The sequence below is a fragment of the Pan paniscus genome, chromosome 4 (genome assembly GCF_029289425.2).
Source record: "Pan paniscus chromosome 4, NHGRI_mPanPan1-v2.0_pri, whole genome shotgun sequence".
NCBI classification, from domain to species: Eukaryota; Metazoa; Chordata; class Mammalia; order Primates; family Hominidae; genus Pan; species Pan paniscus.
In genome coordinates this window covers 128,000,830-128,014,288 of record NC_073253.2, presented here as the reverse complement: position 1 = coordinate 128,014,288, position 13,459 = coordinate 128,000,830, and the positions used below count along the sequence as shown (strand labels likewise).

The 13,459-nt window shown below is 38.8% G+C and overlaps 1 protein-coding gene across 3 annotated transcripts in view; it reads left to right on the top strand.

Moving 5' to 3' along the window:
• Nucleotides 1-9,294, top strand: part of KIF3A (kinesin family member 3A) — a 44,755-nt gene extending 35,461 nt beyond the window's left edge. For all 3 annotated transcript variants that reach the window (XM_008954672.3, XM_003829296.5, XM_008954671.3), the window contains 5 exons: nucleotides 39-164; nucleotides 1,221-1,274; nucleotides 1,637-1,705; nucleotides 2,625-2,749; nucleotides 5,235-9,294. In XM_008954672.3, the coding sequence (XP_008952920.1) occupies nucleotides 39-164; nucleotides 1,221-1,274; nucleotides 1,637-1,705; nucleotides 2,625-2,749; nucleotides 5,235-5,283 (423 nt within the window). In that variant the 3' untranslated portion in view covers nucleotides 5,284-9,294. The remainder of the gene's footprint in view (nucleotides 1-38; nucleotides 165-1,220; nucleotides 1,275-1,636; nucleotides 1,706-2,624; nucleotides 2,750-5,234) is intronic.
• The last annotated feature ends 4,165 nt before the right edge of the window (nucleotides 9,295-13,459 follow it).

Genomic DNA, 13,459 nt, shown 5'->3' with positions numbered 1-13,459 from the left:
CTTGTTTGTTCATAATATTTTTATGGATTTTCTGGTAGATGGCTGATCTCCAACAAGAACATCAGAGGGAAATTGAAGGCCTACTGGAGAACATTCGGCAACTTAGCCGGGAGCTTCGACTTCAGATGCTTATTATTGATAACTTTATACCTCGGGATTATCAGGTAAAAAGGAAGTTCTCTGACCGAGATAGTCGCTTGACTGGGATTAAGGAACAAAGATTTCTAATTTAACTGATGATAAATACTTAATACTTCAGTTATTGAATGTACAGTTTTTTGAACAAATGCCATCACATTTCACTTTAGTTGTTAACTTTTAATACATAATCTCTGTTTGAGTATCTAGCCTTTTAGACGAACTCAGATTCATGTATATGTGATCAGAATCAAGGTGTAGGTCCCATTCCTTCATTCAGCGCCCATTATCATACAAGTTGAAGTGAAGGTTGCAGGGAGCCGAGATTGCACCATTGCACTCCAGCCTGGGCAACAAGTGCAGCCGAGTGATTCTCATGCCTCTGCCTCCCGAGTAGCTGGGATTACAGGCGTGTACCACCACACCCAGCTAATTTTTGTATATTTAGTAGAGATGGGGTTTAGCCATGTTGGCCAGACTGGTCTTGAGTTCCTGAGCTCAGGTTGATCTGCCCGTTTTGGCCTCCCAAAATGATGGGATTACAGGTGTTAACCACCATGCCTGGACAATTTTTTAAAAATCTGTTTTGAATCTCAATACAGTTTTAAGAAATTTGTCTGAAAATAAGTCTTAGTCATTTTTTTTTTTTTTGGACCTCAGGTACATGGAATTAGTCCTGGGTTCATGGTACATTCTCCTTATTGGTCCTTGGATGGCCTGCTTTTATTTAGTTATTTTGTAATGAACTCATCACCCAAAACAATATCTAGGACCCTGATAATAACTACTTCTAACCAGTTTCCCCTTCCCTTATTTCATTCCTTTGCCTCTTCCAATCCAAGGTAATCATTATCTTAATTCCCAAGTTTCTCATTCTGTTGTTTTTTCATTTTCGTTTAGTTTTATTGCATCTGCATGCATTCCTAAGAAATATGTATTTTAGAATTTATAAAAAGGTTATATCAGTATATAATGTTTTGAGACTTTTATTACTCAATGTTATTAAGATTTTAGTTTTATGACTTCAATATTTTAGATGTTATTAAATATTAAAAATAGGCTATCTTTCACCCTTTTAAAAGGAAATGATTGAAAACTATGTCCATTGGAATGAAGACATAGGAGAATGGCAGCTAGTGAGTATTACCTTCATTCTTTCACGTAATAATCAAAGAGTACTTCCTATGGTCTAGAAATTGTGCTGGCTACAGTGGGGAGGAACGTGGTCCAGTAGATGAATCAGATGAGAATCCAGTAGGGCAGATAAAATATTTTTCTAATTCCATGTAATTAATCGTAACATACAGATCATGGTCTGGGTGGAAATGGTCAGAGTTAGGGGCTGTGTGGGACTAAGTGACCTCTGGGGCCCTTTCTGCTCTAGCATTCAAATCGTGTTTTACTAGTGTAATGTTAGGATTTCTCAGTTATTTGCCTAACTCACAGTATTGATTACTAATTAAGACATTTCTCTCTCTCTCCCTTTTCTTTTTTTGAGAAATGTGTTGCTTATACAGGAAATAACATGAGGAAGCAAACCCCAGTACCTGATAAAAAGGAGAAAGATGTAAGAGTACTTAAAAAAAAAAAAACACACACAAAACTACTGTTGTTTCTTTATAGGAATATGAGTCATTAAATTGTATTATCAACTTGATATCTGTTAATCAGCTCTGCTGAAAAATGGGCTGATCTTTTGGGAATAAAGGCTCTAGGATGGGGTGCTGAGGAGGACAGTTCTGCTTACCATCAGTCTTGATGTCAGGCTTATTCCCACCACAAGAGGGGCATGGACTCACTCTTTGGAGTCCTCTTTTCACTACCACTCTGGGTCGTAGGATTATGGGTGGAGACTAGAATGTGTCTTTCTTTCTCTTCAAAGCTAGTTCTAGTCCTAGGTCAAGAAGAAGAGGGAGTGGGCCGGGCGTGGTGGCTCACGCCTGTAATCCCAGCACTTTGGGAGGCCGAGGTGGGTGGATCACGAGGTCAGGAGATCAAGACCATCCTGGCTAACACAGTGAAACCCCGTCTCTACTAAAAAAATACAAAAAAAATTAGCCGGGCGTGGTGGCGGGTGCCTGTAGTCCCAGCTACTCGGGAGGCTGAGGCAGGAGAATGGCGTGAACCCAGGAGGTGGAGCTTGCAGTGAGCCCAGATCGCGCTACTGCACTCCAGCCTGGGCGACAGAGTGAGACTCCGTCTCAGAAAAAAAAAAAAAAAAGAAGAAGAAGAGGCGGCAGCTTTAAGAAAAACAGCAACAGTTTTTACGTCCAAGGAAATTTATAGTGTGTCAGGGCTTCTTACTCACCAACCTTTATTAAGTACATTTTAGATACTGGGATTAGAAGATGATGTCATTAGACATTTCTTTGGTTTTAGCTTCTGTGGGTTTGATCAAGGAGTTTATTCAGTATTTTAAATCTTCCCCCAAATCTGGCTTTAACTCTTTGCCTTAAGAGTGCTTTGTGTTTGTTTCTTTTACTTAGCCCTTTGAGGTGGACCTTTCTCACGTGTATCTTGCCTATACTGAGGAGAGTCTGCGTCAGTCTTTGATGAAACTAGAAAGACCACGAACTTCAAAGGGGAAAGCAAGGCCAAAGACAGGGAGAAGGTAAGGACTGTCCTTGAATCTGGTAAAACGAAGGCATTGAGGTATTCTAATTAGATACATGTACAGGAAGTTAAAATTTATTTAGTTAAAACATGATACATATTTTGGCTGATTTATTAAAAATCAAATTCCTGGCTGGGCACAGTGGCTCACGCCTGTAATCCCAGCATTTTGGGAGGCCGAGGCAGGTGGATCATTTGAGGTCAGGAGTTTGAGACCAGCCTGGCTAACATAGTGAAACGCTGTCTGTACTAAAAATACAAAAGTTAACCAGGCATGGTGGCGCATGCCTGTAATCCCAGCTACTGGGGAGGCTGAGGCATGAGAATCGCTTGAACCCAGGAGCCGGAGGTTGCAGTTAGCCAAGATCATGCCACTGAACTTCAGCCTGGGTGACAGAGCAAGACTTGGTCTCAAAAAAAAAAAAAAAAATCAAATTCCTTGTGTATTAGAATTTGAGTAAATAAAATCTGGCCAAAGAATTAAGGTCTTCCAACTTCTTAGGCTCCTGAGTAATAGAATTTATTTTTAATTCACTCTGTTATTTCCAAATGTATAATGGGTTTAATTCCTTAATTCTTAGACTAATTCTTCTTATGAAATGCTAATTAATTTGCCTGTTTGGTCTCCCAAGGTATTGTATTCAGCTGGTTAGTTTTTCTGTCAGGTGCCCCAAGAACCTTGATTTCCTCAGTCACCAGCTAAGGAGAACTTCCTTGGACATTTCCCCCTCTCCTTTGGGCACTGGTTTTGACTGTTGGGTAGTCTGCATGTATCATCACATAAGCTCAGGGAAATCGGGATATGGGAGTCCTGGGCTGGAGCTTATTTTTTTTTCCTTTCCCTTTCCTACATCAAGGACTGTTCAGTTTATTTAAGCTGATTTTAAGACTCTGGGGCTCCTGAAATGTAGGAAATAATAAGCTGCTTTTTTCCCTACTTTGAGTGCATGGACTTTCAAGTTACATGTGGGATGAAGTTGTACGGTTTTGATATCTTTGTGTTACATAATCTCATAGACATGACTTAACACTTATAAATTTGGGATGGTTGAACTCAGGGTTGGGCAAACAGTTGAATATTAAAAATGTACAAATTTTTACATTCTTTAGCATTTAGGTGAGGGGTTAAAAACTTTCCTATACCAACACATGCCAAGCATATTGTAGTGAAGCAAATCAGTTCTAAGAAACACGAGTCCCTTTAGATGTATCTTTTTTTCCATTTTTAATAAAATGACAATGCAAGTGTGATGATAAATGGTAAGACATTTGTCCCCAGCGTAAGAGAAAAATTGGCAGTGATGAGCAGTCCTGTCTAAAGTGAGTGGCTGCTATTCTCTTCCTAATTATCTATGGAAATAGAGGGCTCATTGTTTCTGGATCTTCTGTTTTCTTTTCTTTTCTTTTTTTTGAGATGGAGTCTCACTTTGTTGCCCAGGCTGGAGTGCCCTGAGTAGCTGGGATTACTGGCACCTGCCACCATGCCCAGTTAATTTTAGTATTTTTACTAGAGATGGGGTTTTGCCCTGTTGGCCAGGCTGGTCTCGAACCCCTGACTTCAGGTGATCTGCCCACCTCAGCCTCCCAGAGTGTTATGATTACAGGCATGAGCCACTGTGCCTGGCCTGGATCTTCTCTTTTCTAAGGAAAAGCCAGAAATTCGAATTATTTACTTGAGATCTGTCAATTTTAGTTACTTTTTTTTTTTTTTAACTGTATGGACCCTAAAGCAAACGAATAAATAATATGATATTTGAATACGTTTCCCAGAACATCCATTTTAAGATACGTCATTTTTTTAGTTTAACATTAAAAAAATCGTGTGGCCCAACATTATATGAGCCAAACTCACCATCTCTGTATACTGGAATTGGCCTGCTATAACCATGGAAACCCTAAGAAAATGGTAGCCATAAACATGGACAAATACATGCATTAAATGGTTTATTGATGTTATGTTACATTATATGATATGTTCAATGTGATGTTCCTCGTTAGAAACACATAGTTAGATGGGCTAGGCAAAATTGCAATAAATATAATACATTAATGTAGCATTTCCATAAGTCCCCTACATATGCATCAGGTATTGCCTGAGATGATTTGTTTCTGATTTCCTCTGAATCCACTTGCACCTTTTGAGTACCTCAGAAGAGATAATCAGGAAGTTCAAATCTGGCAAGCATGCAGCTCACTTGGCCTGGCCACATGACCTAGTCTAGTCTTGGAAATTATCACCTGTCCTATCCTTCACTATCTGGCATAATGGGGTGGGCTGCCATCCTCTTGCATTTACTTTAAGTTAGCTTCCCGTAGCCTGAAAAGGCAAGCATTAATTGAACACTTACCATGGTCAAACGTGTCAAATTTTGGCTTGTTTCCAGACTATACAGGCCACCCCATAGTTTCTATATAATGTTAAATGTTTGCATTTCAGTCTTTTAGGAAAGCATTCATGCTTGCTTTTTTTCTTCTCCAAACAGAAAGCGTTCTGCAAAGCCTGAAACTGTAATTGACTCTTTACTGCAGTAAATGTTACAGACTTAAAGTCACAATAAAAATTAGTGATATTCTCATGCCTGGACAAAATCTTTAATTAAAACAGTGAAGACTTCTCTATAATTTCAATTAATGGAAGTTGTAGATCAATGAATAAGACTGGAAATAATAATTTGCTTAAGAACTTTTAGTCTACATATATTAATATAACATATTAAAATTGTACAACTGGTGATTGTTCAAATTGTTGTACTACTACTCTTCAATTGTACTGTGCAGGGAAGTTGGGGGAACAGTTCATACTATAGAGAGTTAAAGTTTAGATGTATGTGTAAATCGATTAGCTATTTATCCAACTACTGTATATTTAGGTAACTAGAATTTCAAAATAGAAAAAAAAAAACTGTGTCCTGTTTTGCACATAGAAAGAAGCAGATCAGATTGTCCTATGTTGCGCTGTTATATATGAATGTTTGGACTGTACATCTAAAGAATGATTCCGTCCTAACACCCACCCAGCCTGTTTGAACACATTCTAATTGTCTAACATTTGTTGCATTTTAAGTATGAGATGACTGATCTTATGAATGTTTTGTAGAAAATGTTATAATTTAACAATCTTTGCGAGTATACATGTTTTTTAACAAGTTGAAAATGTTTCATCTGAACCTTTCCTAACTTTTTTTTGCCAGTTTGAGTTCAAATCAAATACACCTTAAGTTCTGGTTTCATGTTCTCTTGAAACATTGAATTGTACGTAAATATAAAGGATCTACTGTTGCGGAAAATTAAGAAGCTAAATACTGCTCAGTTATCTTTGCCTGCGTGTATGTTTTTAAAAATTCACTCTGAAGTGTTATGGATGCTTTTCTTTGAGTTCTAAATTTTGGTGGGAATTACTTTATGTCTCCCAGTTAAGAAGAGTCTCCATTTTCCAGAAAATACAGCTAAGCAAGAAAAATATCTTTTAAATACTTTGCCTTTAAAACACTTTTTGTTTTGTTTTTCTATTTTAAAAATAAAATATTATTTTCTGAATTTCTTCTATTGGGTAATCCAGTTAGACCATATTCGTCTACAAATAAAAACTATGTTGATTTCATAGTAAAATAAGTTGTAATAGAGATAATTATTTTTTTCTGTTGTTAGCTGCTTATGAAACTTTTATTGTATTTTTTTAAAGTTATGCTACTCCTGGCCGGGCATGGTGGCTCACGCCTGTAATCCCAGCACTTTGGGAGGCCGAGGCAGGTGGATCACTTGATGTCAGGAGTTCGAGACCAGCCTGGCTAACATGGTGAAACCCTGTCTCCAGTACAAATACAATAATTAGCTGGGTGTGGTGGCGCACACCTGTAATCCCAGCTACTTGGGAGGCTGAGGCAGGAGAATCGCTTGAACCTGGGAGGCGGAGGTTGCAGTGAGCTGAGATGGCATCACTGCACTCCAGCCTGGGTGACAGGGTGAGACTCCACCTCAAAAAATAAAAATAAAATAAAAATAAAGTTATGCTACTCCTAAACCACTTAATATATGTTTTGTGGTTTTCAAAATTATGTAATCAGCCCTGAAACACATTGGTTGAAAATATTTTGAGACTTTATAAGTTAGTATTTATTAAATTAATATTATTTTAATAAGTTTTGTTAAATCCTAGTTTAAATGACAAAGCTGTGTATAGAGTAGGGGTGAGTGAAGGTGGAGTACTCGTGAGGTGGCGATAAAAATGTACCCATAAATTTAAAGTCCATTCTGTAATTGGAATACTGAATGTCCTGTGTGTGGTGAACATTTTCTAGGTGATTAGAATTGCATTTCACTGGCTGCATTTATTTGTGGTATGTAAGATAGCTAGAAATTTATTACTTAACTCTGTGGGGCATTGTTTAGATACTGTGAAGAGTTGAGGTAAATATGTGTCTTGTAAAAGCTTTGTGTGGTCAGAATATTTTGGTAATTATAAAATGTTTTTGATGATACACATTTAACTCTGTTAGTAATTACTCTAAAGAAATCTTAATTTTACCAGTTAAAAAAAACGCTTCTTTTTAAAAGTTCATGTTTCTAACCTTTAACAATTCAGTTAATAGGAAAGGAGTAACTTTTAAATCAAGCTTTAAAACATGGAAATTTAAGCCAGTATGTTAGATATTTTTTCTATCCCACCCTACCATGATAATAAAAATAAATCTATAAAAAGTCAAAATAAAAAGCCGATCTGTAAAAAGTCAATTGAGAAGTTCTAAAAGCAGGCTACTATAGCAGGGGTGTTTGTTTTTTGTTTGGAGACGGAGTCTGGCTCTATTACCTAAGCTGGAGTGCAGTGGGACAATCTCGGCTCACTGCAACCTCTGTCTCTTCAGCCTCCTGAGTTGCTGGAACTACAGCTGTATGCCATCATGCTCGGCTAATTTTTGTATTTTTTTGTAGAGATGGGGTTTTGCCATGTTTCCCGGGCCTGTCTTGAACTCCTAGAGCTTAAGTGATCCACCTGCCTCAGGCTCCCGAAGTGCTGGGATTACAGGCATGATTATAGGCCTGAGCCACCACACCCCGCCTACTATAGCAGTTTTTTTAAAAAAGCATTATGTTAAAACTGATTATACCAGATGGACATTAAATATCCATCTCAGAAATACCAAAATTTGATACATAAGCCTGGCCTGAATATCTTTTTTTTTTTTTTTTTTGAGACGGAGTCTCACTCTGTCGCCCAGGCTGGAGTGCAGTGGCGCGATCTCGGCTCACTGCAACCTCTGCCTCCTGGGTTCAAGGGATTCTCCTGCCTCAGCCTCTTGAGTAGCTGGGATTACAGGTTTGCGCCCCCACACCCAGCTAATTTTTGTATTTTTTTTTAGTAGAGACCGGGTTTCACCATGTTGGCCAGGCTGGTCTCACCTGACTTTGTGATCCGCCCGCCTCAGCCTCCCAAAGTGCTGGGATTACAGGTGTGAGCCACCACGCCTGGCCTCAAGCCTGGTCTGAATATCTATATGCAAATATGGGACACTGACTTCAGAGCTATTCATTTAGCTCCAGTCATAGCAATTCTGTAGTTTCCTCTCATTTACTGTGTCTTTGTCCACAAATGAAATATGTTGTAAGGTCAGTGTTAATTTCGTGAGACGATATAGATGAACACACTTGCTCATTTTTTGAAATAAATATGCAGATTTAAAATGAGTGGCACATATATATAAATAGGTTATTGAATGGGTATTCTCTTTTCCCTTTAATTTAAAAAGTGATATTTATTTATTAAAAGGAGCATTGGTAGAATTATTGGTTTATAGTATCTTCTTTAATAATCCTTACAATTACATATACTAATAGGATGTTAAAATTATCATCGTGTTTCCTATTTGTGTTTAGATTCTTATAAAGCATGAGATGAGTAATCAAGGGAAGGGTCGCATCTCCATGTTTGCCCCATGAATAGAATCCATTTGACAAGCCATTTCATTTCCTTTCTGGAGAAAGGGAGTTGTTTCTTTTTTTTCTTTTTGCAGCAAAAATTTAAGGTTTTATTGGGGGAGGGGGTGGTGCTACTTCCTCTGTAACATGTTTTTAAAACTATGATTATGGTTTTTGGTTGTTTTTTGTTTTGTTTGTTTCCTTTTAGTCTGTTTTTAATATCCTTCCCCTTAACTCTTAAGGAAAGTCTTCTTCTTTCCTACAGGGCTGTGAATTAAGGAATGGGTAGCGTTTACATTTAAGTACACCAATGTCTGCCCAATTTCCTAATGTATACATTTGTTTTATTTTAAATTATTTTTTGTTCTTAAAAATACTAGAAGAAAACATAGATGTTTCTAGTGCCTTTGAACTTATACTGTAGTCTGACTAATTTAATGAATAACTTCAGTAGCATTACTATAATACTGTATGCTGGCCAAAATTACAAATTACAGTTTGTTGCATCAGTTTCAAAAGCCATGCTTTCATTGTATTTTATGTATAAATTGTATTTGTTCAAGTTGTATATATTGGTATTGTATGTATACATGCAGCATGGTTAAATAAGAATAAAAATCTTTTACCTAATGCCTGTAGTAGTGGTCTGCTGCTTTTCTCAACTATCTTTGTGCTTACTTCCACCCTGATATTAATGAGCAGGTTCGTTGTGCTTGGCATCTCAATTTGTGGTTAAGAGAGGCCTGTGTAGTTTCACACCCAGAAACGCTTAATGTTGTGGGTCTTTTAAGCAGAAATCATGAAGCAAATCTGGGAGAGATGTTATTTACATCTTTAAACTTTTAGGTTTGGCGGTACATGTGAAGGTTTGTTACATAGGTAAACACATCTCATGGGGTTTTGTTGTACAGATTATTTCATCACCCAGGTATTAAGCCCAATACCCAATAGTTATCTTTTCTGCCCTTCTCCCTCCTCTCATCCTCTCCCCTCAAGTAGACTCCAGTGTCTGTTGTTTCCTTCTTCGTGTTCATAAGATCTTATCATTTGGCTCCCACTTATAAGTGACAACATGCGGTATTTGGTTTTCTGTTCCTGTGTTAGTTTGCTAAGGATAATAGCCTCTAGCTCTATCCATGTTCCCACAAAAGACATGATCTCATTCATTTTTATGGCTGCATAATATTCCATTGTGTATATGTACCACATTTTCTTCATCCAATCTGTTATTGATGGACATTTAGTTTGATTCTTTGGAGAAACTTTTTTTTAAATTAAATTAAATTTTATTTTATTTTAAATTTTATTTTATTTTATTTTATTTTATTTATCTTATTTTTTGATACAGAGTTTTGCTCTTGTTGCCCAGGCTGGAGTGCAGTGGCACAGTCTTAGCTCACTGCAACCTCCACCTCCTGGATTCAAGCAATTCTCCTGCCTCAGCCTCCTGAGTAGCTGGGATTACAGGCATGCACCACCATGCCCGGCTAATTTTGTATTTTTAGTAGAGACGGAATTTCACCATGTTGTTGAGGCTGGTCTCGAACTCGTGACCTCAGGTGATCCACCCGCCTCAGCCTCCCAAAGTGCTGGGATTATAGGCCTGAGCTACTGTGCCCAGCTGGAGAAATGTTTTTAAATGTGCTTCTTCTCATTGATAAACTGTATTTTTCACCAAAAATACTTTTTTTTTTTGAGATGGAGTTTCGCTCTTGTTGGCCAGGATGGAGTGCAATGGCACGATCTCAGCTCACTGCAACCTCCGCCCCCCAAGTTCAAGTGATTCTCCTGCCTCAGCCTTCAGAGTAGCTGGGACTACAGGCATGCACCATCATGCTTGGCTAACTTTGTATTTTTAGTAGAGACGGTGTTTCTCCATGTTGGTCAGGCTGGTCTCAAACTCCCAACCTCAGGTGATCCACCCACCTCGGCCTCCCAAAGTGCTGGAATTACAGGTGTGAGCCACTGTGCCTAGCCCCAAAAATACTTCTATCTGAATTTTGTTATCCTTTTCATTATGTGTTTGAGAACAGAAACCAATTCTCAGGTCATAACTTAAGGAAGTGTGTATGTAGAATGTATTCTATGAAAGGTACCATTACTTAGTGGTAACAGTGCTATGATCTCATTCAGAAGCTTAAAGTATCTCCAAGACAGTAACATTACTTTGGTTATTGTTAATCATGTTCTTTTGACAAACATTGATTACCAGGCACTGTGACTGGCAGGCTTAAGAACTTCAAAGTAGAAAATGAGAAATTTTGATTTGTCAACAAGTTTCAAAGGACTTTAAATTTTTATTTTTATTTTTATTTTTTTTTAGAGTCTTGCTCTGTTGCCCAGGCTGGAGTGCAGTGGCACGATTTCAGCTCACTGCAAGCTCCACCTCCTGGGTTCACGCCATTCTCCTGCCTCAGCCTCCCGAGTAGCTGGGACTTTAGGCATGTGCCACCATGCCCAGCTAATTTTTTGTATTTTTAGTAGAGATGGGGTTTCACCGTGTTAGCCAAGATGGTCTTGATCTCCTGACCTCGTGATCCGCCTGCCTCGGCCTCCCAGAGTGCTAGGATTACAGGCATGAGCCACCGCGCCCGGCCTGAAATTTTTATTTTTTAATTGACACATAATTATATTATGAGATATATCGTGATGTTTTGATACAATATATGATGATAAGATCAGAGTAATTAGCATATACATCTCAGACATTATGTCCTTGTGAACACTCAGTATTTTCTAGCTATTTGAAAATGTTGTTGTTTACTATAGTCATTCTACAGTGCTATAAAAACACTAGACCTTCTATCTAGCTGTAATTTTGTGTCTCAAATGACTTTGTTTTTAAAGACAGGGTTTTGCTCTATTGCCCAGGCTTGAGTGCAGTGGTGCGTTCATAGCTCACTGCCCCCTTGAACTCCTGGGTTCAAGCAATCCTTCTGCCTCAGCCTCCTGAGTAACTAGGACTACAGGTGCATGCCCCCACACCTGGATAATTTTTTATTTTTACTTTTTATTTTTTGAGACAGAGTCTCACTCTGTTGCCCAGGTTGGAGTGCAGTGGCGCAATCTCAGCTCACTGCAACCTCTGCCTCCCGAGTTCAAGCGATTCTCCTGCCTCAGCCTCCCGAGTAGCTGGTACTACAGACGCAACACCATTCTCGGCTAATTTTTGTATTTTTAGTAGAGATAGGGTTTCATCATATTGGACAGGCTGGTTTCAAACTTCTGACCTCGTGATCTGCCTGCCTCAGCTTCCCAAAGCGCTGGGATTACAGGCGTGAGCCACTGCACCTGGCGTCAAGTGGCTTTTTTAAAATGTGTTTTTTGTAGGGGTGGAAACTCCTCTGGTCATTCCAGGGGTCTTCCTCTCCCCCACTTCCAGCTTATGTAAAACTCTTACCTGTGTGTAGAACATGAAGACAAAATTAAAGGCCTGCCCTGGCATGTACAAGATAATAAATCGTGCTGCCTTTTCCCCCTTTGCCCCTCTTCTGCAATTGAGTTCTGGAGCTATGGTATCCAGTTTCATCAAGCGATACCACTGAGCCACTCCCTTACAAACGCGTCTGTTACTGCCTGTGTTGTCGGGATGCTGCTGAAGACATTGTCCATCCTATCATCTTGTGAAGACTCTCAAGAGAAATTTCTTTTAAAGCTAAGTACCAGATTATTATATCAGACTATTTTCTCCCTGCATATATAAAAAGAGTGAGGTAAAATAATGCGTTTTCCACTGTGCTTTTGCTGATAGGACTATAATATCTGATGACCTGCTTATAGTCTTATTTTTCTCTGGATCATCATTTCCTCCTACTCCCTTTCTGCTTTGGTCCTAATAATGTTATTTTCTGTCTTAATCTTTTCCAATAAATCACTTTGAATCCATTTTTAAAACAAGGTAGAGTAAAAATCACTGAAGACCACCGTTAGCCTGTGCCTTTACAGAAGGAGTTAACACAGTTCTGAAGCCACAGCCTGAACTTAAAGCGAGCTGGAGGAGCCTTCCAAACACATTTATTAATTATTATCTCAATTTCTCTGTCTTAAGCTGTTTCATTTGCAAAGCAAATCAGGTATTCAGTCCTTTTTCGGAAGTTGAACAAATGTGTGGGAAAATGATTACGAAGAGGCTACTTCAAAAAGAACCTGTTTCCTCTCAGCATTTATCTTGGGCTTCCTGTGACCCAATCTTCAAGTGACTTTTATCAACGTTATCAGAACATCAGATTGTCTCACCCAAACACGTTTATGGCTCTGACTAAAGAATATGACAGATCAGATATTCCTCTCCACCTGCTCCCCTCCCCCATCCCTTTTTAGAGGGCTGGGGAAATTTTAGTTTTTAATCAAAGGCTTTATTTCTCCAGTTGTGCAAAGGAATTTAACTGGGACTTTACAACTGAATAAAGTATTTCTCAGAGTCGATACTAATCTTAGCAAGAGGATATTGCCTAACCCAACCTAAAAGCAGCAGAGTCATTACAGAAATATTATGTTGGCCTTGATTTCTACCCCACCAGGAGTTATGCTACTCACCAGGTAGCCTGTTTTGTTTTTCATTTTTAGAGACAGGGTCTCACTCTGTCACCCAGGTTGGAGTGCAGTGTCACAATCATAGCTTACTATGACCTCAAACTCTTAGGCTCAAATGATCCACCTCAGCCTCCCAAGTAGCTGGGACCACAGGTGTCTGCCACTACACTTGGCTAATTTTTTAATTTTTTGTAGAGATAGGAGCTTGCTAAGTTGCCCAGGTTGGTTTAGAACTCCTGGCTTCAAGCAGTCCTCCCGCCTT